Genomic DNA, 25874 nt, shown 5'->3' with positions numbered 1-25874 from the left:
CCCACAGGTTAGGACCATAAGGTCAAGTTTACAACCATAGCCTTTGGCTTTAATTGTGCTGGGAGGGCTTTGCCCTCCAAGATGGGACCTGCACGTGGCTTTGCCCTGAGTGGACTGCGCCCTCTCATTAGTCCCAGGCTTGAACCTGTCCAAACTGCTCTCCACACATTTCTACTGACAAATTATCAATAAATGTAGAAGATACTCCTTAATTCCAAGTATTTGCTTCATAATATGGTCTTTCCTCAACATATTTTATTCAACATTCAAAAGTCCTTAGCATGTGTTAGTAACTAAGAATGAATAATTGTACATCACATCTTACACATCATTTCTAATACAGTTGTATTAAAATTAATGACAGGTCAAGTAGTTTGTATTGTATTTTGTTTCATTTAATATTTGCCTTCCGGACTAGAGGTGTTATGTACACTTAGATTTGATAGAACATTTTTGAGTGGCCAACTCCATAATTATAGGCTGAATATGTATAAGGAGTCAGATATCCTATACAATAAAGAGGTAATATGCAAATTGACCCTCACCCTCACAGTTAGGGGTGACCACGCCAGCAGGGCAGGGCTGTTGGGGGCGATCGGGCTGCCAGGGGAGCAGTTAAGTGTTAATCAGCGCAGTGTAGGGCAGTTAGGGGGTGATCAGGCTGTCAGGCAGAAGCAGTTAGGGGCAGTCAGGCAGGCAGGCAGGTGAGTGATTAGGAGCCAGCAATCCTGGATTGTGAGAGGGTGCAGGCTGGGCTGAGGGGCCCCCCCCACACGCTATAAAACTCTACCAACATGACTTCTGCTTCTCCATTTATAATGAATCTTCAAACATTGCCAACTCAAAAAACAAGTGTTTTATTGAGAGGACTGATCTTAGAAATCAAACAAACAAATGAGCATAGTTTTCATATCTCTTTCCTGAGCTCCAGGCAGTTTGTGCAATGCACAGCTGTGGCATTAAAACTCTACCAACATGACTTCTGCTTCTCCATTTATAATGAATCTTCAAACATTGCCAACTCAAAAAACAAGTGTTTTATTGAGAGGACTGATCTTAGAAATCAAACAAACAAATGAGCATCTAGTTTTCATAAGTGGGAATGTTACTTTCTATTTGTCATTTTAAAAACTACTATGGTCTTCAAGTTTTTCACCTTGGTTTAAGGTTCTTTATCTACTCATCATCACGTACAATTTCTAATTTTTTACACATTTTCCCTAGCAAGTGCCAAATGTTACTTTGTTAACTTCCCATTGAGAAGCCTTCACCATTGGCCAATATTCTTAACAGAATCAAGAATATTTCAACGTGTACATCAGCCTAGAATTTTTTTCCAAACAATATTAGCTCACAGTGTAATTATTTTCCTTTTTTGAATGATGGCAATATTCTTTTTAACTTACTAAACATTGTTGTACCCTGTATGCCGAAGGCACCATACAAGACAGCACATCATACAAATGGAAAAATGTATTGTCCTCTGTCTGAGATATGACCATGCTGTCTGTTTAGACTGTAAATGCCCCGAGGCAGATGCCATCTTGTTTTATGCAGTTATTTAAAAATACTTTTGTATCACAAAAACAGGGCTCTTAGTGTAATAAGACTAAGGAGAGTTAAAGTAATATTTTTAAAATTCAGAAATGTTCCCTGACTTTTTTAAGTTGTACATTTAATAAAATATTTGCATAACTGACTATCATTTCCTCAACTGTCAATGAAACATGTAAGAGTATTAATCCAAATAACTTTACCCAGAATATCTGTGGTATTCATTGTCATTTACCTTTAGGGTATGATTTAAATTAGAATGTTGCTTCATAATATGGTCTTTCCATTTATGTTTTTGTTGTTCAGAAGCAAATTACCTACTATACTTGTATGATTTCAAAATCTGTAGTTTGTAATATGAAATTAGTGTAATCATTTATTGAACAAATATTTGCCAATCCAAAATATGCCAAATTTTCTATCTCTCATTTAATATTATTTGTTAATTTTTATTATCTAACTAGAGGATTGGGGCAGATGGGCTGGGCCAGCCGGGGTGGGCCGTGGGCCATTGGCCAACCCTGCCCCACCCCCTGGTCAAACTCCTGGTCAAGGAGATAGTTTGCATATTAGCTTTTATTATATAGGATATCTGTTTAAGTAATGGTGATATAAGTACTTAATTGTGCTCATTCATTGATTCATTAATTCCACTAAATATTTACTGTGCACGTAGTATTTTTTAGCACATCTAGTTTTTTAATTACTCTTTTTGTATTGAGAAAATTATAGATTTACATGCAGCTCTAAGAAATAATAACATGGGATCTGATATTCTCTTAGCAAGTATCCCTCCCAATGGTAACATCTTGCAAAGCTACAGTACAGTATCACAACCAGGATACTGACATTGATATAGTCACGATTCAGAACCCTTCCTTTACCTCAGGTTTCCTCAGGTTGCCTTTATAGCCACACCTACATCCCTCTTGCCTCCAATCACTTCCTAAGCTGTTAAAACCACTAATATAATCTTCATTTCTATAATTTTGTCATTTCAAGAATGTTATATAGATAGAATCATATAGTATATAACCTTTCTGGATTATATTTTCTCAGCAAAGTTCTCTGGAGATTCATCCAGGTTGTTGCATGTGTCAGGGGTATATTGCTATTTACTGCTGAATAGTATTCCATGGTATGGATACACCACAGTTTGTTTAATCATTTGCCCATTAAAAGACATCTGGATTGTTTCTAGGTTTTGGCTGTTATAAAGAAAAGCTGCTATAAACATTTGTTTGCAGGTTTTTCTATGACCATAAATCATACGCTGGCATTGATGCCCATTTCTTTTAATTACTTTAGGATAAATTCTCTACATTACTGGATCATGTAGTTGGACATTAAATTTTTTAAGAAACTGCCACACTATTTCCAGAGTAGCTGCACCATTTTATATTCTCACCACCATTGTTGGAGGGATGAAGTTTCTATACATCCTCCAGCAACGGCACCCGGTGATGTCTTTTTTTTATTTTAGTTATTTTATAGATCTGTAGTGATACTTCACTGTGGTTATTTTGCATTTCTTTGATGGCATATAATGGTGAACATCTTTTCATTTGTGTGTTTTTTTTTCCTTCTCTGTATTCTCTGGTAAAATGTTTATTCCTGTCATTTGACTGTTTTCTAATTGGATCTTTTGTTTACTGTGAAATTATGAGTTTTCTGTATTTTCTAGATTCAACTCTTTAGTTAGATATGTGGTTCACAAATATTTTCTCAGAGTCTGATTGTTTGTTTTTTCATCATGTAGGCTTTCATGGAGCAAAAGTTCTTTGTTTATTTTAAATTTGCTTGCTGCCAATTTATCTTTTTTATTTCATTTTATTATTTTAATTTTTAAATTTCATTGTTGGCGATATTACAGATGAATCCCATTTTAGAGGTCCCTCTTTTGGTGTCCAGTCCAAGAATTCTTTGACTATGTTTTCTGTTAAGCATTTTATATTTTTTACTTTTACATTTAAGTTTGTGATCCATTTTGAGTTAATTTTTATGCAATACGTAAGACTTAATCAATGTTTTCTTTTTTCCTATGAGTGTCCAACTCTTCCGCCTGGTTTGTTAAAAAAAATAGGCTTGGGCCAAACCAAGCTAGCAGTTGCATTGTGCCATTCCTTTGGGTTAATAAAGCTATTTAATAACCATAACCTACATGTCTTTTTTCATACAAACAACTATAAACTTGCTTTTGCCCACCCCTGTATGTCTACCTCCCATTGAATTATTTTAGTACATTTGTCAAAAATTAGTTATGCATATTGTGTAGGTCTGTAACAGTTTCAAAGTGTTGCTTTATCTTGATTTAAACCAACACAAATTTACAATCATGTAGTTCTATATCTCGGTAGATCACAAATCTGAAAAGGGTCTTCAGAGTCTAAAATCAAGGTTCTGGCAAGGCTACGTTCCGGCTCTGGTTTCCTTGAGTTTTCTTGGTTCTGAAAGCCTTGGCTCATGGCCCCTTCTTTCATCTTCAAATCCAGCAGGATAGCATCTTCAAGTCACCCCTTACTCTCACAAGTCATGCCTCCTTTTTAGGGAGATCCCTGTAATTCATGGTATTCAGATTCTGGAATTAGGATGCGAACAACTATGGGTGACCATTATTCTGCCTAAGGCAGCCTGCCCTCTGGTGCCCAGTAATTCACAGAGCAGTTACAAGGAATGGCTAAGCACATCTGAATCCCACAGGGAAAAAATAGTCGGCAAAGGAAGATACAAGCAGGCCCAACTTCTGCTCCCAACATCTGCATTAGTTTTCTCTTGCTGCATAACAAATTACTACACACTTAGCAACTTAAAACGTTATTTAGTTATATCATGGTTTCTTCAGAGGGCACTCATCATATTCAAGGTCCCGCCCAGACTCTATGAAAAGGGTCGCACAAAGGTATGACTATGATGGAGCAGGAATCATGGGGCCAACCTAGAATTCTGCCTTTCATGGAGAGCAGTTGACACTTTGAACAGAGAAATGAGCCCATGCAGAAAGAGAGTAAAGGAAAAGACTATTGTAAGGACATGGCTTGGAGGAGCACCAGCTTTTGTAGGGCAGGCAGAGAAAGAGACTTTGCGAATGCCCAGAGTGGTGGGAAAACCAAGCAATCAGAAGTTTTCACAGTGTAGATTAGGAAGAAAAGCATTTGGTGGTGAAGGAAGGAGTTAGCCTTGTCAACATGTACAGCAAGTATTTGCCTAAGAAAGAGCAATTACTGACCCGAGAGGCGGTCATCTGAGATCTTGGCAAGGGCATTTGCAATTGAAGTGGTGTTAGAGAGACAGAGGCAGATTGAAGACTGAGTGCAAATGAGTGGAGGCAAAAATCTGTGGTCTGTTAAGATTATACTTGTTATAATAATTAGCCTTTAAACTTTTAAATAATAGTTGTTTTTTAAATTATTATTTTTAAAGAATGGAACAAAACACTGTTCCTGCTAGTTTTTTGTTTTTTTTTTTTAATCTAACCTAAAAATGTAGCAAGTATACCTCTGCCTTGTGGAAGTTACAGAAAGAGACATATTGCACAACAACACTTTTCTGTAGTTATTAATCAAGAGGTAGCAATTGTTACAGGGGAAAAATGGTTGCAAAAATTCTAAAGTGCAATGATTAAACCATCTGCACAAGAGTAAAAGTATACCTGTGCACACACTGATCCACACACATTACACCAATGTCATTTTGGACAGTCTGCTTAAAAGCTGTGATTTCAGAAAAAGTTTCAATAAAGATATCTTTGCTATATGGGTGGGCTTATATCTCCGTGTCAAATAATATGGGTTGTTATGATGCATACCCTAAGTTTGGGATTTAATGTAGGAACTATAATGGTTTATGCTAATTATATTCTCTCTTACATCTAGCTACTTAAAGAGTTTAAAGATGAAGATTGGAATATGGGCGACATAGTGCACACACTCACAAACAGACGCTACCTTGAAAAGTGCATTGCTTATGCAGAGAGCCATGATCAGGTAAATGAGTATTTGTATAAATTTCTCTCTCTGTATGAGAAAATTATTTATGCTTGAAAAACATTTTAAAGTTACTTTGTAAATCTATAACTTCCAGCTTCAAAATGCAGAGCCATTTTTATACTGCCAAACTCTAATTAAAAAATTATAAGTGACAGTTGCAGGTGTTATCTTGCCTGTTTTCCTTTGTTGTAATGAGAGGAATATTGGTGCCGATCCAGGTTAATTTTAATTTCCATTTTAGCTTTCCTTCTAGAAGTTTTCTTTTATGCTTTTTGAAAGGCTTTCCTCGTTTTCCCCTCAGTCACCAAAATCTCCTGCTAACTGATCACTGTCCCCTCAGCTTCAGTCCATCTTTTCTAACGCAGCCTGAGATATTTTCCAAAGAGCAAGCTCATTTTGTCAACCTAGACCTCCTGAGTAAAGCTTGTCCTTCAAGGTCATGCGTAATCTGGTATGAGCCGTGTTTCTACCTTCACTCTCTGCTCAACTAGCTAGTCATTCTGTTCGTCACTGCTGCACATTTCCCCCCATTCCCGAATAGGTTACCCTGATTCCAGTCCTGTGCTTCTGCCCACACAGCTACAAGTGCCTGCTTCACCTGGAAGCGGCTATAAAATGCCCAACAGCCCGGCTCAGATACCACATTCTCTCTGAAGCCTCCCTCTAGTCGTCTAGGGCAAGAATAGTTGCTCCATCATCTATGTCCTCATCATGTTTTAGGCAGAAAATGTGTTTTTATACCTTTGTGATTCCAGCCTTAGTACTGTGACTGTGCCTATTTAGTCACTCAGTAAACATAAATAAATAGGGGAAAATGGCCATATAGTTACTTAAAACTATATTAATTCACACATAAACAACATAAAACTTATTCTTTAAACATTAAAAATGAGAAAGTAAAATTTTAAAAATTATTTGTCATATATGTAGTAAGAAAATTAAAGCTTGAACAATAAGCTTCTCTTTTATTTCAGCAGAAATTTTCAGATGGTTTTTCAGGTGTCTTCTCTAATTATTAAGAAAGTGTAAGTAGATCAGAGAGGTCAGCTACTAAGACCCATGGGCCAATTTCTGCGTGCCTCCTGTTTTTGGTAAAGCTAATTGGAACACAGCCATTCGCATTCATTCTCATTATGTGTATGGCTGCTTTTAAATAGCTGAGACAGAGAAAGTGGCCCATAATGCCTAAAATATGTACTATTTGGCCTTTATAGAAAGTGTGCTGACTCATGAACTAGACATATGCTAAATTTTGCATCTTTCAAATTGGAGCACTGCTATCTTTTCAACTTAAATTGGCTGCAAAGCAGATAAAATAAATATGAAAAAACAGAACCAAAATAGTGCAGAATAATAAATGAATAATAGTAATTTAAGGATGGTGAAAACCAGTCACCAGAAATATCACAATATGAAAATTAGAACACATACATAAATCATATCTTTCTATTACAAACTCCTAGCCATTGTAGCACATTTTGAGTTTCCAATATATACGTATTTTATAGGAATGAATGAAATAATAAATAAATGAAGGGGATAAACAAACTGAAGATGAAACTGGTAGATCACTTTCATAGTTATCATCCAAAATGTATAGAAACATTATAGAGTTATCTAGGATTATTTCATACGTTAAAGAATCAGGTAATTCTGCCTTGTATTACAGATTGTCAGGAATGTATAAAAAGATGCAAGTTGCCTAGTTCTTTCAAAAAGCAATTGTCTAATACATCTAATAAAAATTATGAATATACAGGGTAGGTCAAAAGTAGATTTACAGTTGTGAGTAGGGGTAAAACAGTTTATTCCTGTATTATTATTTATTAATTATTGTATTATTTCCCATAAGTACAATTACAAGCCTACTTTTGCCCCATCCTGTATATTTATAAAATGAATAATATAGAAATGTATACATTATAGTAAAAATATAACAGACTTTATCAAAATGATTTCATAACAGAATCAGAGATTACAGAAATAAGCAGTTATCCATAAAAATATAAACAATTTAAAACAAGTGGAAAGGAGAAATTGTTTAAGAAATACTGCTGTCTAATCACAATTTAACAAATATACTTACATCTTACATACATTGTTTCCAAACTTTTTTTTAACAGTAGAGCCTATTTTCAAACTACACTCATATGGAACTCTGTTATATCTCAGATTGAAGCTATATTTTATTAGTATGTGTATTAGTTTGCTAGGGCTGCCACAACAAAATACCACAGACAGGGTGGCTTAAACAACAAATCTATTTCTCATAGTGCTGGAGGCTGGAAGTACAAGATCAAGGTGTCAGCAGGTTTAGTTTCTCCTGAGACCTCTCTCCTAGGTTTGCAGATGGCATTTTCTCTCTGTGTCCTTAAGTGGTCTTTTTCTGTGCACATTTATCCCTGGCATTTTTTCCTTCTTCATATAAGGATACTACTCACTGGATTAGGACCCCACCTTTATGATTCATTTAGTCCTGATTACTGCTTTACCCTGTCTCCATATATAATCACATTGGTGATTGGGACTTAACCTTGAATTTTTTGGGAATCAGGGGGTATAGGCTCAGTTCAGTACATAACAGTTCACAGTAATTTTATGTTTAGATTTAAAATATTTACCTAGAAGTCATAGAACAAAGAGGTTGAAAAATAATTTGAACTCACATAACACAAATGACAATTACCATCTAATCAAACTTTGGGAATTCTTGTGGCAAGAACCACATTCTGAGCCAATTCATTCTTGGCCCACGACATAAGGACAAGACCAATGGAATGAGTAGTACTCTTGGAACAGTATATTTTAAAGACAAGTCATTTTAATTCAAAATAGATTACAGAGTATAACAGGTTTGTAAGTCAAAATATTTTTTTTAAACTGAAAATAATTTTAATACAGTAATGAGGTAATGGTTTAATCTCTATTATGTATTCCACCATACACATATTATTTTTTGTCAACAAAAAATTTTGCATTAGTTAGCTGTTTTTAACCATGAATAATTCATGCTGTTATGAGGCCTCTCTTCTACTCAGGGTGTTTCTGAGTAACCTGCCCTATTTAACAATTATTGTATTTTCATGCAAAACAAAAAAAAATTAGATCAAATGACAAATACGGTGTGGAAGCAAACTTTACATTTTAAGAAAAAATTGTCAAACCTCTGCTGGAGGGGAGGAGAGTCCATTGTACTATGTTTATATACATATTATATATAAGTAATATACGTATAAAAATACATATACTTGCATATATATACAAACAAATTAATATTTTTAGAAACTAACATTCTTTCAAAATAAATAAATTCATGGTATGCAAGCTATTTTAAATTTTCAACATTAAATTAAATATTCCAATGTCAGAAAATTTGAAGCATCTGCTCAGTTATAATAGGCAGCTGATCATGAATTTTTCACCAAACTGTTTTTAAAAAACCAAATCAGTCCTGAAAACACGTGTTGATTTCTAACAAGTTTTACTGGCTCATCTTTAGCACTGAAAGTAATTATTGGCATATGCGTTACATTGATACTAATTCACATACCTCTCCTGCATTGTTGTTCATCCTGTGCTATTCTACTATAAATCATAGCTGCTTCCTTCCTATTCCTTGCATTCACCTCAGTGACTTTTACTTCTGCAGGCACTTGTTGGGGATAAGACACTGGCATTTTGGTTGATGGATGCTGAAATGTACACCAACATGAGTGTTCTGACCCCTTTTACTCCAGTTATTGATCGTGGAATACAGCTTCATAAAATGATTCGACTCATTACTCATGCCCTTGGCGGAGAAGGCTATCTCAACTTTATGGGTAAGTATGAATTGAACACATAATCCAATCTGTGTTTTAAATGATACCTAATGCTACATGTCCATAAGTCACGCAGAATATATTGCTTTGGCTGTTTAGGTTTAAAGAAGAAAATTATAACTTTATATCTTTAATATTCTGTCATGTGTAAAGTGCAAACATTAAATTGCTGTAAGACTGTTATATCTAGTACATGATGTAAAAGTAGTGTAATAGCTGGTATTTTATTTAATACTAGAGGCCCAGTGCATGAAATTCATGCACGGGTAGGGTCCCAAGTGTCTGCCGGCTGCTGGCTGGGGCCTTTCTTCCACCGACAGCCTGCCACTGCCCCCAGTAGGGGCCTCCCTTCCCCTGGCTGCCTGCCACTGCTGCCGGCCTGGGCCTTCCTTCAAACCCTCCTTGGCCTGGCACTGACCACTCACTTGCTCCACCATCCCATCGCAGTCCTGCTTGTGTTGGGGCCCATCGGGGCTGGCAGCACCTCCATTGCTGCCTGCTGCCAGCGCCACATCACCGACACCCACCATGTTCCATGCCAGCCCCTAGTGGTCAGTGCAGGTCTAACTCCTGGTCGGTCAAACTCCTGCTTGTGGGGGCAATTTGCATATTAGCCTTTTATTATATAGGGTTATTGGCAAGTGGAGTGAATTATTTCTTAAAGTACATATATTTGTCGTGTCATAACATATTATTCTAATACTAGAGGCCCAGTGCATAGATTCATGCACCGGGGGGAGGGGGGGGTACCTTGGCCTGGCCTGTGGGGATCGGGCCAAACTGGCTCTGTAACATTCCCCAAGGGGTTCTGGATTGCAAGAGGTCACAGGCCAGGCTGAGAGATCCCACTGGTGCACAGTCAGGGCTGAGGGGGGGCTGCAGGAGGGCTCCAGGGCGTGTCTGGTCCATCTTGCCCAGTGCAGATTGGCCAGGCCCCAGCAGCAAACTAACCTACCGGTCAGAGTGTCTGCCCCCTGGTGTTCAGTGCATGTCAAAGCAACTGGTGGAATGGTTGAATGAACCGTCGACCACTTAGCATATTCGGCTTTTATTATATAGGACTAGAGGCCCAGTGCACAAAATTCGTGTATGGAGGCTGGGTCCCTCAGCCTGGCCTGCACCTTCTCGCAGTCCAGGACCCCTCAGGGGATGTCCCCCTGCCAGCTTAGGTCCAATCTCCCTGGGCATCAGGCCTAACCCAGAAGTCAGACATCCCTCTGACAGTCTGGGACCTCTCACTGCTTTCCGCCCACCTGCAGCAGAGGCGGGAGAGCCTCCTGCCACCACTGCTGTGCTTGCCAGCCATGAGCCTGGCTTCTGGCTGAGCGGTGCTCCCCCTATGGGAGTGAGCACACTGACCACCAGGGGGCAGCTCCTGTGTTGAGTGTCTTCCCCCTGGTGGTCAGAGCGTGTCACAGCGACCAGTCGTTCCTAGGCTTGGTCAATTTGCATATTAGGGTTTATATGGGTTTCTTTGAGGTAATTGTATACCAGTTTATTTTATAAATGTGAAAGCCATGGCCCAGGATATTATGATGGGCAAAATCCGTTTTTTAAAAATATGAGTATTCAAAGTTCATTATTGTCTGAAGGTTCTTGATTGATAAAATATGTAAATCAACTAATATAGTTTTCTCTTCTATTTGGTTAACAATGTCCATTTGAACATTTGAATTTTAGGAGATTTGCCAGCTTTTCAGCTTGAGAGAGAGACATATTGGTAAATGCATATAGGAGGCTGACTTACTTTTCTATAGTAAAAACCCAAGTGCTTCAAATTAACTGATTTCTTCCTGGAAGATTTTATAAAGAATCTCAGATTGGACTTTTAGAAGTTTCTATTTTGATGAGGCTACGCTTATAAAAAATGCTGGAGAATGAATGTTAGTGTTTTTGTAAGACTGATTCCTAGAGGGAACTTAAGAGAAGTGAAACTGACATTTATCAAATATCTGTCATGTGGTAAGCCTGACCTTCAAGTCTACCATCCCCACTCCTACATTCTTCTTTCACCCTCTGGATAAGAAAATAAAATTCATTTTGGTCTTAGAAAAAAAACAAAGATTGATGCTTCCTCCCCTTTCTTATCTTCCTATCTCATTCAATTACTAAATCCTCAGGCCCTGACAAAAAATGACCATGTTTTTAAACAGTCATGTGTATAGGCAAGCACAAAAATTCCTTCTCTTCTCCACCAGAGAGGAGTCTCAGAGTACGTCCTATTTTTAATCATACATGCAATTGCACTCAACAGTTCATGTACATTTAAGTAGCATTCTAGCTACCCCTTATTACATTGTTCTGTTTAATTCTTGCATGTAATTAGATGTTCATGTTAGCTTATGCATTTGTTGTCTCACTCCTTCACTAAGCTCATGAAACTAGGGGCTTTAACTGTTTAATTCATCATTGTATGCCCAGGACCTGCACCCTGTCCAGAGCATGTTTTCAATAAAGATGTGTTGAATCGGGAGAAAATAAAAATAAAACACTTCTATTTTTTTGTTAGCTTTTGGTTAGAAAGCGAAGCCCTATAAACCCTACACTAAATTTTACCTGCATGACTATACCTCTGGGTACATTCCTCTTCTCTCAGGATCATCAGAACTTGTTAATATCCCTAACCTGCCAGGAGGTATCCTTTCCGACCTGTGAGACTGCACAGTGCCAGCCAAGCACCTGACCACATTTCCTGAGGGAATTAGCAGGCATTGTATCCAGAAGTAAAGTCAGCTTCAGTTCCTTAAAAGTAACTGGTTCTCCTTGACACAACGAGCATCACTCATAAATATGGCCTTTCCAGCAAGGCCTTAGTTACACAATGGTTTTAAACAGTTATATTCTGATAAAAATAAACTATGCAAATAACGATGTCTCCATGTAAAGCAAGGAGAACTGGGGGTTAATGAGAGATTTTTAATGTTATATCTCATTTACAAAAGCAGAGTCTGCAAAGTTGTTACAGTCAGTAGATAATGTAAGATAATAATGAAAAGGGCTATGGGGTTTACTTAGAAACTGCAACAGTTTTCCAAACAAAACCAACTAAAATAACACCTCTGAGTTACTGCAGTCAGTCCTGTATTAACCTCATTGCTTCTGAAAATTCTAGAAATCCTGGCTCAGTCTATTGCTTTACTCTGGAAGTTGTGAAAAACTATTAGATATGGGACTACCTCGATCAATTTAAAATTCAGAAGCCTGTACCTTAGAGTGGAGAGTGTCAATAGTTTGAAGTAGCTAGCAGGTTCTTTTCCCGAGACTGCCCTCCTTCGTTGTAGTTCTAACCTGTAGCATGTCATAGGCCTCCCAGCAGGCAAGTCCCAGATTAAAGCAGAACTGTTTGCCGATGACAGACTGAGTGGGCCTAGTGAATTAATATTGACAACTTTCACGTAAGGAAGGTCTGATAAAAGTTCACAATGAGAACTAGAACTACTTCCTGAGTCTTGGTCAGTATTTTCCCTGAGGGTCCAGGAACTTCATAAATTCTGTGCAATGTTTATATTAATAACACATTAACTGTATATATTCAACTTGGGCAGGTCAAACATCTGTTCTCTTTTGGAAACTTCTCATGGAACTTTCAATAGTAACACAATCAATAAGCACATTTCTAGCATCTTTCTATAATGTCTGTAAATCAACCATATTTGTGATACCAAATATAATGTTGAGGCTATTTCTTGATATAGGACTCAGCAATCCTTTGAAGATTTATTCTTTTGTCCTCCAAATAAATGGCTTCTAATATTTAACTCCAAAATATCACCTTTTTAAATTCCTTCTATCTTAATATCTTATGTAAGTCTTGTATATCTCTAACTTTAAAACCTATAATTTCCATATTTTTCATAGAACTGTAGGTTTATTTCAATAGAGACATGCTGAATACAAAGGGGTGAAATAAATGAGTAATCATTAACATAAAAAATAGGACATTGTAAATATTTTTTCTTGAACATTAACTTGCCAGACACTGAATAACTGCACAAGTTAATAAGCATAACACAAATAAACCTATTTTTCTTATTCTCTGAAAGCGAAATATTTCCTGTTGTGCACAGATGCCTTTAATTCTGATTATTGATGTGTTTTATAAAATTTTATATTTCCCCATGAGCTATTGCAACTTTAAATATGTATCTTTTTTCCCTTTCCTTTTTCTGATCATGCCTCTGTTCCGCTTACTGACGTCAGTGCTTACAGTGCCTTCCAGCTGACCTGTAAGCTCGCGTGAATAGTGCCCTGTGGGTTTCCACACTGACGGCTTGGCTGGAGCCGAGGAAGCCTTCTTTTAGCTATTGAATGTACCAACCTCTGAGCTCTGTACACGTTCTGTTCTCACGCTTGGAGTCATCCCACGCGAACACTCCCTCCCTTACCTGACCACATCCTTTATTTGCAACTCTCACGTCCTTCCACAGGCCTTTCCTAAAGCCTCAAACCATGCTAGCTTTCCTGCTATACATTTTTATAGCACTGTATATTGCCTTTCATGACACTTAGCAAAATTACATTTGAAAAAACTATTCAGTGTATGATTCCCTTGATAAAATTAAAACTCAGTGAAAATAGAGGTCATCAGTGTCTTATTTACTATATCTTCATAAAGTAGTAGTAACTAGCAAAATAATTAGCACATCACATTATATATATAAATCCTGTGTGTAATATTTTTAGCAGCGGTTCATTAGCTGCAATCACCAGTTGTAGTTTCAAGCAAAGTAATTTTTTAAGTGGTATATAAGAAATTAATATTTTAAAAAATCAAATTAAGAAATTCTTCAAGACTGAGGAGCAACCTGATAGTTTCCTCATGTTTTAGACATTTTTAAACTTGTTAACTATCTGGAATTTTAATTTTATTTCCCTCTAATAAAGAAATGGTGAGTTAAAGGGAGTAAAATGGCAACACATTTTTGTATTTTTTTAATTAAACCATGTTTATAAAAATTTGGCAGGCATTTAAATATGTGTTCTTTTATCAAAAATCATTAAGGTAAATAATGGATTTTCTCAGAATGATACCAGTTTGGCTGTTTTGTTTTCTTTGTTTTTGTCTTATGTATTGCTAATTTTGAGCTTTGAAAAAACATTTTACTCTAGCTAAAGCAGAGGAACATTTGCTATGAACTTTTTGATTTTCTAAGTTATGCTAATTGGTAATGAATAAATGCATTTATATTTCCTGTTCTTCTGTCATGTAGTCAAATAAAAGAATTGAATATAGAAGAGGGAAGCAGGTATGGCTAAATTATTTTTATATTTTCATATCACTGATTATAAGAGTTTATATTGGCATAGCATTGTGTAGTTTCTAAAACATTTTCATGTGCATCACCTTACTTAATCTTCCTTTTCTTTCTTTTTTATACTTTGCCTTAGTTCAAAAGCAGCCTGAGATGAAAGTTAGAAGAGTGCTAAGGTATGCTAGGTAGATGCTATAATTCCCAGTTTGCTAAAACTACAACCAGGAGAGGCAAAGGGGAATACTAACTCTGTACTCTAGGAATGACAGCAGCTGGTTGGTTGTCTTTTGCTTCTGATTTCCAATTTGAGAAAATTCATTCTTCAATCAATATGTAGATGAGCCATGGATATTAATGAATATTAATAATATTAATAATTAATGAATAAGTTTTAGGGAAAAGATACAGCATAGTGATTAAGAAAACTATCTGAATGGGAATCCAAGCTTTTGAGCTGTGTCCTGGATAAGATGTGTAATCACTTGTATCTTCATGTGCTCGGTGGTAATGGAGTGGTGCCTGCCTCCAAGGAGTGTTGGGAAGGTGATTTGATTTAATATATATACAAGATTCAGAGTATTGCCAAGTACAGCGATCATACTTAACTTTTATTTAGGTTTAATTTTAAATTAAACTTACTATTACTGTTTTTAATATCATTAGTTGCCCCATTAAATATATGAGTCCTGAATGCTGATGTTCCAATTCCCCGCAACCCAGGTACATGCCCTTGACCGGAATAGAACCTGGGACCTTTCAGTCCGCAGGCTGACGCTCTATCCACTGAGCCAAATGTTTTTTTTTTTTTAATGTTTAATTTATTTCTCTTTAAAATATCAGAAAGGTAATACTTGTTCATTAAAAGTCAAATATCATTTTGCAGTTTATATGTGGTAAACTAAGTCATTTCTGCAGTCTCACTAAGAGTAAATATTACTGTTTTTGTGTTTCATTCTTAGTGATATCTACTGAAAGTTGCTGTGAAAACACCTTACTTGGTTAGCTTTCATGTATGAAGGGTCTGAGAGTTGCCTTGATTTCTTTTTATTTCTAATGTGAACCAATGTCATATTGATCAGTTAGTATTTGTGATGTATCATATTACATGGTGGGTATGCAGGAATCTCTGGAAGCATTGGATGAAACTTAACATGTTTCTCTGGCATACTTGTGCACAGAGTTGAGAGATAGGGAGAGAGAATGCAGATGGACTTAGGCAAGTTCAGTTTAAAAAATTAGTGAGCTATGTTTCAATTGAAACTATAAATTTAATATATTAGTAACACATTCTAGAATGTGGTTTAACAATTTATAAAATTCTCTCATGCTCCCGACATTTATATGTATCTACTAGGTACCAGATATTGCTAAGTGGTGGATATTCCAAAGTAGAAATAGTTTTGCCCTCAAGGTCTCAAAATTTGAAAGGAAATACAGACAAGTAAGCAGACAAGTACCTTAATTCTAGTATGTGCACTAGATACAGTGAAGATCAGCAGAGAAGGTCATGTCAATATGTAGAAACTAGGTTAGGAGCTTGTTGGTGAAATTTAGGAGCTATTTCAGTCAGCCACACTTAGAGTAGCATAAGAAAGCCATGCAATGAAATCAGTAAAATTTTAAGTCAGAGAACTGAAGAAATGGTGTGAGATTAAAGTCAGTTGGGAATCTTAAACTTCAAGTAAAGATAAAAACTGAGACCTAAGGGAATTATTTTAGAGATCACTCATTGATTAGCAAGTTTAATGAAAAATGTGTTTTTTTCAGCCACTTTAAACTATCATGAACTCTTTAGTAAGAAAGACTTGATATTAATGGTTAAATGGCTATGGTTTATTAGGATACAGATGAAAAAAAATATGATGTACAATGGTTAATAATCTATATGGGTATGCCTTTGCTACTTCTTATAAGCATTGGTTGTTTAAGAATGTTTAACCGGTAGTTAAAAGTAAATATAAAATGAAAAATATCTGCTGTACACATGGGGTGACCTCAGTGTATATATGTTAATTGTGTGCAGATAGACTACTGAAGCTATTCAAACAAGAAACTGAGGGATAGGGATATATTTTGCCCAGTTTTCTGGTGGTTATCTGCGATCATGGAAGTGTTAAGCTTTCCTAATCCAGTCAGTTGAGGCAGTGGGAGTGGTCACATGGCCTCATAATGTGACTCCACAGAATTGCTATAAAAAGTGTGGGCAGGCAGGCAAATGGATCACTGTGCCCAGTGATCACAGTTACTAGGGGGGGAAAACGCTAATACTGATATTGCAGTAAAAATTCCATATAATACCAAAATAGTGGCATTGACAATAGTTTCTATTAAAGACCGCTTAGAATTGTGGAAAAAGAGAAGAAACTAAATATTTAATCATTTAAAATATTCACATACAAACATAAACTGAAATGTAAGTATTGAGCACTTGCTGATTTAAATATTGGCAGAGTAGAACATAATCAGCTATTCAAACAAAAGGATAAAAATTTAGTCACAAATTTGAAAAGGAAATAATGTTAATAATTTTAAATGTGAATTTCAAAAATAAACTACATTAAAATGTCACCATTGATTTGCAAGTCTCCTTTTGTGAAAAATTTTCTGGCTTTTCAGAAAGCTCCTTGTAATCCTATCCTAGTCTGGGCAATGATGGTAAGGAGAAAGTAACACTGGATAGATGACTCCAAATATTTTCTTTATTTTCATGTAATCAGATAGGTGTCTTATTGAGTAATTTTAAGAGAACTTTTTAAAACAACTTTTGTGGTTGTTTTTTTGGAAGGACTACAATCTTCTTATTGAGAGCTTGCTGCAAGTTTTGTTTTAAAGGAAGTTTTTTGTTTTCCCCCTTGATTTGACTTCATCTTCTTTAGTTTCATTACATATAAGAAGAGATTCAAATTCAGAGTGACCTGAGTCACTTTAAATGCTGTCATGTTTATATTCCACTTGTTCAGAAAGCCTTTGAACTAAAGTAAGAAGTATACTTGCAATAGAAGCTTTGCTTTCTCTGTTGTCATTTTTCTTCTTCCTCTTGGGGTATTATAAAGTTATAGAAGAACATTTTCTAAATGAGTACACCTTTATTCAATTTGAAATTTTAATGCTGCCTATAACTCTCTGGGTATATCTCAAAACATAAATGATTTAAATTTCTCATTGAAAATATACTGAACTAGCAGTGTTAAATCAACAAAACTAGCACTGTGTCACTACTATAATGTAGCATGATAGTCCAGAAAACTGAAAACTTGTGTTGTAATCATAAAACACATATATTTTCCTTATGACATCAGATGTTAATGCATAAACTGAAATGTCAGAAATAATTTGGAATCAATGGAACTCGTTGATTTGTATGCTCACTTATTTATTTATTTATTTATTTATTTATTTATTTATTTAGGTTAAACTTAATGTTTCCATGTCAGTTTCTGGATACAGGTACAGGTTGGTTGTAAGTGGATTGTGTGAAGGCAAAGAAGTTCATGCTCAATGGCTTTTCTATCCTTATCTAGTGGCCTGGTGCATGGATTCCTGCACCTTGAAAGGAAATTAGTTAGAATTCCTGGGGCAGCGCCACGGCTCTAAGGGCATCTGCCGAGTGAGTGAGCAAAAAAAAGAAAGGAAAAGAAAGAAAATTCACGCTCAAGTCTTCTGGCTGGCTCTGGTGCAGGGACTAATGCAGGTGGTCCCAGGTGGTGGCCTATGGGGCAGGACTGGGCTAGACAGGCTGGACACGCCCTAGTGCCAACCTCCTGTACTCCCTCCCCAGCCGGCCCCATGTGGGGTGGTGCCGTGGCTCGAAGGCATCTGTGGAATGAGCGGGGTCACTCCGGCAGGTGGGGTCCCTCTGCCTGGCCTTTGGGGATTGGGCCGAAACCGGCTCTTTGACATCCCCGAGGGGTCCCAGAGTGTGAGAGGGCACTCTGCACAGCTGCTGTCGTACAGGGTGTGGAACACAAATCCAAGTGTGCGGTAAACCAGATTCGAGGCCGACAGTGCCCCAGGAACAACATAAACCACAGCCGAAGGTGGGATCGGATGGTCCCGCGAGGAATCTGGCTCCCTCCTCTCTGGTTTTGGGGTGCGTCACCCGAGAACCGCCACTGCCAAGTCACCGCAGCTTGGCAGCTCCTGCATTGAGCATCTGCCCCCTGGTGGTCAGTGTGCATTATAGGTACCGGACGGTCATATGGTCACTTAACCTTTTATATATATAGATGAGGACTTCCTTGAGAGTGGAAGGAGTAAGAGGCTTTGAGAAAAAAAAAATGGAACATGAAATAGACATTTCCATGTGTGAAAATACTAGAGAACCATAGTAGGATAACTAGGTAATATTGAATGTTCCTTTGACATTTGTAATCAATACTATAAGTTGAAACAGCCTTTTGGTTATATGACATTTTTTCTATAAGCCTATGGTTGATCAGGGGTTGGAGTTTTGCTGGGAATTTGCTCTAAAGAATAAAAGAATTTTGAAAGTCTGAGGAAATAACTGATAAAGAATCAATAAAGCATTGCTGCTCAAAATCACACATTGGAATGACCTGAGGAGGTATAAAAAATACTAGAAATTGTGATTGGTCTTGGAATTTAAAAAAATATTTTCCGGTAATTCTTAATGGTAGGAGGTAAAGAGAGAATTCCAAGAGGGTGTAAAAAATACAGCACATGCTCTAGCTGGTTTGGTTCAATGGATAGAGCATTGGCCTGTGGACTGAAAGGTCCCAGGTTCAATTCCAGTCAAGGGCACATGTCCAGGTTGCAGGCTTGATCCCCAGTAGGGGGTGTGCAGGAGGAGGCAGCCAATCAGTGATTCTCTATAATCATTGATGTTTCTATCTTTCTCCCTTCCTCTCTGAAATCAATAAAAATATATTTTTAAAAAAGATACAGCACACTTTTTTGGGGTATCTATATATATAAAAGGCTAAGCAACTAGTCTACCAGCCAGTAGGTATGAAGTGCACTGACCACCATGGGGCAGACACTCAATGCAGGAGCTGCCGAGCTACTGTGACTTGGCAGCAGCGGTTCTCAGGTGATGCCCCCCAGAACCAGCGAGAAGGGAGCCTGAATCCTCTTGGGGCCACGTGATCCCACCTTCGGCCGTGGGTTATGTTGCGGGGTACTGTCAGCCCCAAATCTGGTTTACTGCCACGCTGTGGTGACTGCAGACGCCTTTCGAGCTACAGTGCCCCCCCGGGTGCAGCCGGCCAGGGAGGGACCTCAGGAGGTTGGAGAGACCTCGGGAGGTTGGCTTCAGAGCGTGTCTGGCCTGTCTTGCCCAGTTCCAGCCTGCCGGCCACCTTCTAATTAATTTCTTTTCAATGTGCACGAATCCGTGCACCAGGTCACTAGTAGGACATAATTGAAGAGGGCACAGGAAGAAGGTATGGGAGAAAGAGAAGGGCAGTTGGGATAAGACAGCATGTGGTAAGTCCAACTGTCGGTGAATGAGGAGCCTGGGTTTAGACTTCCCATAGCAAGTAAGGCAAATAGGAATGGGGCTTCTCCTGCAGTTTTCCTGATTGGTATTGAGAGGCATTTTCAAGTATATTTTTATTAATAAATAAAATTTAAATCAGCAGCCTTTTCTTATATTGTTTACTCTACTGATAAACAAACTAAAAGCATGAAAATAGAGAGAAAACTATTTTTTTATTCACAGTGTGGGTCATCAATATGTGTACATATGTTTCACTGCTCTCTTGTTTAGGAACCTCATTATCATGATGTTATTCTAGTTTCTGTAATGAGTGATACCTGTGGAGAAAGAGGCATAATTATAAACTGGCAATTTTCTCTCTCAGCAGTACCATGAAATTTCCATTACTAATTTTTAAGGATTTTCTCAATATGATTATATTGTGTTTTTGACATTTGAATTTCTGTGGAACATTTTTTAATGAATCGCTACATTCCTCCCAAAGTCACAGGGAAGGCTGGGGAAATTTTGTCCCAAGTGTCAGTCTGCATTTAGTGACAGCTACAGTGTCCTTCATTGTAAATGTGTGATCTTACTTTAGTCTTCCATCTGTAATTGTTTAGTGTCGAACCTGCAAATTTTCCTTTTTTTTTTGATAGATAGACATACAATAAAACTTTAAATGTCTTCCTGCTAAGTGCTGGAATTGAAGAAGTTATAGGAAGACAAAATACATTCTCCAGAGCAGCTGGAGTGCTAATTTTTGGCATTTTTCTCTTAGCTTGTTGAGGCAAGTTTACTGAATGTAGCATGACTAGGAGAAGTCTATAAAACCGAGCTGTGAAAAACTGCAGAATTCTCAATAGGAGCAGTTGTAAATGGCTTGAAGCCCTGTGAAAATGCTCAGAGACACAACTGATATCTATTTTAAATGGTGTAGATTTAAAAGTAATGGCCCTGATTTGATTTACAGCACACTGATAACCAATTTTAACTGGCATTTAATGAGGACATACCATGAGCATGACATTGTGCTGAGTTAAGGAAGCGCTGCAATTACTTGGAGAGCTTTAAAATACTGAAGCCTGAGCCCTACACCAGCCATTGTAGCTGGAGCTGTTGAGCCTGAGGATCCGGCACTAGAAGTTTTAAAAAGTCCCACCAAATGATTTCTTTTAATTTAAATTCTTTATTGTTTAAAGTATTACATATGTTTCCTTTTTCCCCCATTGACCTCTCCCCAGCCACTTCCATCCCCTAGCACATGTCCTCACGCTTCTGCTCTCTGTGTCCATTGGTTATACTTATATACATGCATACAAGTCCTTTGGTTGATCTCTTACCCCCACCCCCTCCCACCTCTCTGCCTTCCCTCTAAGTTTGACAGTCTGTTCGATGCTTCTGTGTCCCTGGATCTGCTTTTGTTGATCATTTAATGTTATTCATTATATCTCACAAATGAGTGAGATCATGTGATATTTATCTTTCTCCTACTGACTTATTCTATTTCATTGTGTAGATATACCACAGTTTTTTAGTCCACTCATCTGCTGATGAGCACTAAGGCTGTTTCTAAATCTTAGCTATTGTACTAGTAAATTGTGCTGCTATGAACATAAGGGTGCATATATTCTTTCTGATAGGTATTTCTGAGTTCTTGTGATATATTTCTAGAAGTGGGAACACTAAGTCAAATGGGAGTTCCATTTTTAATTTTTGGAGAAAACTCCATATTATTTTCCACAGTGGCTGCATCAGTCTATGTTCCCACCAGCAGTGGGTTCCTTTTTCTATACATCCTTGCCAGCACTTGTCATTTGTTGATTTGGTAATGATAGCCGTTCTGACAGGTGTGAGATGGTACCTCATTGTTGTTTTGATTTGCATCTCTCGGATGATTAGTGACTTTGAGCAAGATTTTATATGTCTCTTGGCCTTCTGTATGTCTAATTTCAAAAGGGGTTTATTTAGGTCCTTTGCCCATTTTTTATTGGATTGTTTATCTTCCTTTTGTTCAGTTGTATGAGTTCCCTATAAATTTTGGAGATTAAACGCTTATCGAATATAATGTTGGCAAACATGTTCGCCCTTGCAGTGGGCTCTCTTGTTGTTTTGTTGATGGTTTCTTTGTTGTGCACAAGGTTTTTATTTTGATGTAGTCCCATTTGTTTATTTTCTCCTTAGTTTCCATTGTCTTAAGAGCTGTATCTGTAAAGATATTGCTATGACATATGTCTGATATTTTGCTGCCTATGGCTTCTAAGATTTTTATGGTTTCCCATCTTACATTTAAGTCCTTTATCCATTTTCAGCTTATTTTTGTGTATGTTTTAAGTTCATGGTCTAGTTTCATTGTTTTGCATGTATCTGTCCAATTTTTCCAAAATCATTTATTGAAGAGACTGTCTTGACTCAATTGTATGCTCTTGCCTCCTTTGTCAAATATTAATTGAGCATAAATGTTTAGGTCGAATTCTGGGTTCTCTGTTCTGTTCCATTGGTTAATATGTCTGTTCTTGTGCCAGTATCAGGCAGCTTGAGAATAGTGGCTTTGTAATATAGCTTCATATCTGGTATTGTGATCCCTCTTACTTTGTTCTTCTTTCTCAGGATTGCTGTGGCTATTTGGGGTCTTTTTTATTCCATATGAGATTTTGGAGAGTTTGTTGTAGGTCTATGAAATATGCCATTGGTATTTAAATGGGTATTGCATTGAACTTTATATCGCTTTGGGTAATATGGACATTTTAATGATGTTGATTCTACCAAACCATGAATATGGCATATTCTTCCATCTGTTTATGTCTTCCTCTATCACTTTTTTTTCAACATCCTGTAGTTTTCTGAGTACAGGTCTTTTACCTCCTTAGTTAAGTTTATTCCTAGGTATCTTAATTTTTTTGTTGTAATGATAAATGGGATTTATTTTTTTTAGTTTCTCTTTCTGTGAGTTCATTATTGGTGTTTAAATAGGCCACAGATTTCTGGCTGTTAATTTTGTGTCCTACTACATTGTTGAATTCATTTATTAAGTCTAGTAGTTTTTTAATGGAGTCTTTAACGATATGTCATCTGCAAATAATGACAGTTTTACTTCTTCTTTTCCAACTTGGATGCCTTTTATTTCTTTTTCTTGTCTGATCGCTATGGCTAGCTCTTCCAGTACTATGTCGAACAGGAGTGGTGAAAGTGGGCATCCCTGTCTTGTTCCTGTTCTTAGGGGAAATCATTTTAGTTTTTGCCCACTGAGTATGGTTTTGGCTGTAGGTTTGTCCTATAAGGTTTTTATTATGTTGAGGTATGATTCCCTCTAGTCCCACTTTGCTAAGAGTTTTTATCAAGAAAGGTGTTGGATTTTAAATCAACTACAATAAAAACAAAAACAAAGATCAAACACTTGGAGGCTTAATAGTGTCTTCTTTCCTGTTCATAGGTCGACGCTCAACCACTGAGCCATGTCGACTGGGCCCTTATGGATTACTTTTAATAAAAACAAATGATAGGTGTTTGAGAGTCACCAACACACACAAAACCACCGTCATTCAGAGTTTTCATTGTGCCATGTGCTGAAATGACCATTTGGAGATGAAAAGATGAAATGACAGAAATAAAAGTTTGAAAACTGAGATGAGCCACCTTTTTCAATAGTTTAATCATATGTACCTTACGCTTCATTATATATGGGTCATGAGTACAATTTCATGTTGTACTTGATAACAAATAGATCAGGTGGATAGTAAATGTATTATGAAGTTTTTTTACTGAGTTATTTTTACAGTCTCTCCTTCCACCACTGTAGTGAGCCTTAATAATATTTTTCCACAGACAAGAAAACATTCTGATATTTCGGATCATTTTAATATTTTTTATAGTTTAATAAAAAATATTCATTATGTGGTTAGCAATTCATTTCACATTCTATGTTTTCTTTCATTTTTCTTTATTATAATGTAAAAATGCTGTGCACTTAAAATATTTTTTTTAAGATCAGCTTATTTTATGCCTATTATGGCTTTAAAATAATAGTATGACATAAGAACTTATTATTACATGTTGAACAAATAAACATTTACAATCCTTGAACGTTTTTAAAAATTCATTTATTGACTTTTTAAAAGGCATTTTATTTATTAAAGCAAGAATCTTCTGAATGCTATATGAACTAAAGGAAAGCCCTATCTTTTTTCTCTTTCTTTTAATTAGGAGATTTTTAAATTCTGTTTGCATATGGGGTCTCCTATAAATGAGGCCAAATAAATATTAGCAAAATAAATAAAAATAGTCAAATATGTTCTTTTGCTTGCAAAGTTGGAAAGAAGTTATTGTTAGGATATTTATTAGTAAATCCCAATATTTCTGGAGTCAGACTTCTCTGATAGCTCCTAAAGAGAGCATGATGGGAACTAAATCCGGGGCACAGGGCAGTGATGGACCAGGTAGGCTCCCTTTATATACTCTTTGAAGATGTGCCGTCAAACCATTACTTGACGAACGCTATGCAGACAGCATGTGCCTTCTATACATAGAGCAAAATGTGTGCATCAGCAGTGTGCATATCTTCATGGTTTCTAATCTTGCCTTATTCATTCATTGTCAATGGGGGTGATATCACCACCAGTTGGAGTGAAAATAGATTGTTAAGGGAGGGCAAAACACAAACAAAGATTTAACCTACTTGTTGCTCTGCAGAGCATGACAGCATATAAACTCCTATATAGCAGGGCCTTAGTATTTAAATTTCATGGAGTGGAAGCAATTAAGAAAAATAGTCTAAAAAAGGCTCCAGATGTGTGTGGAGTAGGTGGCAGGGTGGGTGCAGAGGTGGGGGGATGGGGGGCATAATGACAAAAAGATTGAGAAAAACACTGTCATTCATTGTCACTTCTGGATCTTCTACTCAGGTGTTGCACTCTAGATTCTATCTCAAAATAGTATCTCAGGGATTATTATTTCAGTTTCTGGTTTGATGTGTAGGTTCTACTTTGAGGATAGACAGATAAGATTTTCATCCTGGCTCCACCATTTCTGTGTAACTAAATAACTGTTCTATTCGGTAAAATAAAGCAAATTCTCTGGCCTCATATTCTTCCTAACAGTGGCATTGATGAGAGTTCTTCTCTTGGAAAAGATTTCTCAAGTAGCTAAAAATGAATAGACTTAACTTTTAAATGTTTTGAAAATGAAAAACAGTCTTCTGAGACCGCCAGCCTACTTCCAACTTAGTTCTTTCATACTTCTTTGCTTTATTTCTCTTTCCTTTGCCAATATATGCTACCCTCGTGTAAATGAGGGCAAGAGTTGCCTGAGCAAATATAACATCAGAGGCTGGACTGCTTAAGATTAAGAGCTGAAACTTTTACATTCTCATTTTCTTCCTATGGACACCCTTCATTTTTCCAGTAAAAGGCCAAGATATTCATTCATTTTTAATCCGTTGACTTTAAGGCCACATGTTTAAATTGGAAAAAGTTCCAATATTTCTATATTACAGTATTCATATTATGAAAATTATTTTATTGAATTAAAAATATAATCATCCACATTAGCATTTAATTTATTGAAATTCATTTGTATAGAGTTTTGTTTCCTGAATCATAGCTTTTATCTTTGTAATCTTGGATACTCAAAATCCTTGTTTCCTTATGAGTCAGGAATCCTATATAATAAAAGAGAAAGATGGTAATTGGCATACGACAATACCCTTTTCATTGGCTAATCAGGGCTATATGCAAATTAACTGCCAACTCAGATGGCAGTTAACTGACAACAAAATGGCGGTTAATTTGCATATGTAGGCACAATGCAGGGAGGCGAAAGGGAAAGC

At 36.8% G+C, this 25874-nt stretch overlaps 1 protein-coding gene across 1 annotated transcript in view; it reads left to right on the top strand.

Moving 5' to 3' along the window:
- The window catches only part of GBE1 (glucan (1,4-alpha-), branching enzyme 1), a gene marked incomplete at its 5' end in the record, with an annotated part of 290260 nt that overhangs the window by 189385 nt on the left and 75001 nt on the right, over positions 1–25874 (top strand). The window contains 2 exons of the mRNA XM_015560674.1: positions 5427–5537; positions 9190–9361. Coding sequence (XP_015416160.1) covers positions 5427–5537; positions 9190–9361 — 283 coding nt within the window. The remainder of the gene's footprint in view (positions 1–5426; positions 5538–9189; positions 9362–25874) is intronic.

Source organism: Myotis davidii, unplaced genomic scaffold (assembly GCF_000327345.1).
Source record: "Myotis davidii unplaced genomic scaffold, ASM32734v1 scaffold1071, whole genome shotgun sequence".
In the NCBI taxonomy this organism is placed as follows: domain Eukaryota; kingdom Metazoa; phylum Chordata; class Mammalia; order Chiroptera; family Vespertilionidae; genus Myotis; species Myotis davidii.
Note: the sequence above shows the minus strand (reverse complement) of the source record. Positions and strands in the feature narration are given on the sequence as shown.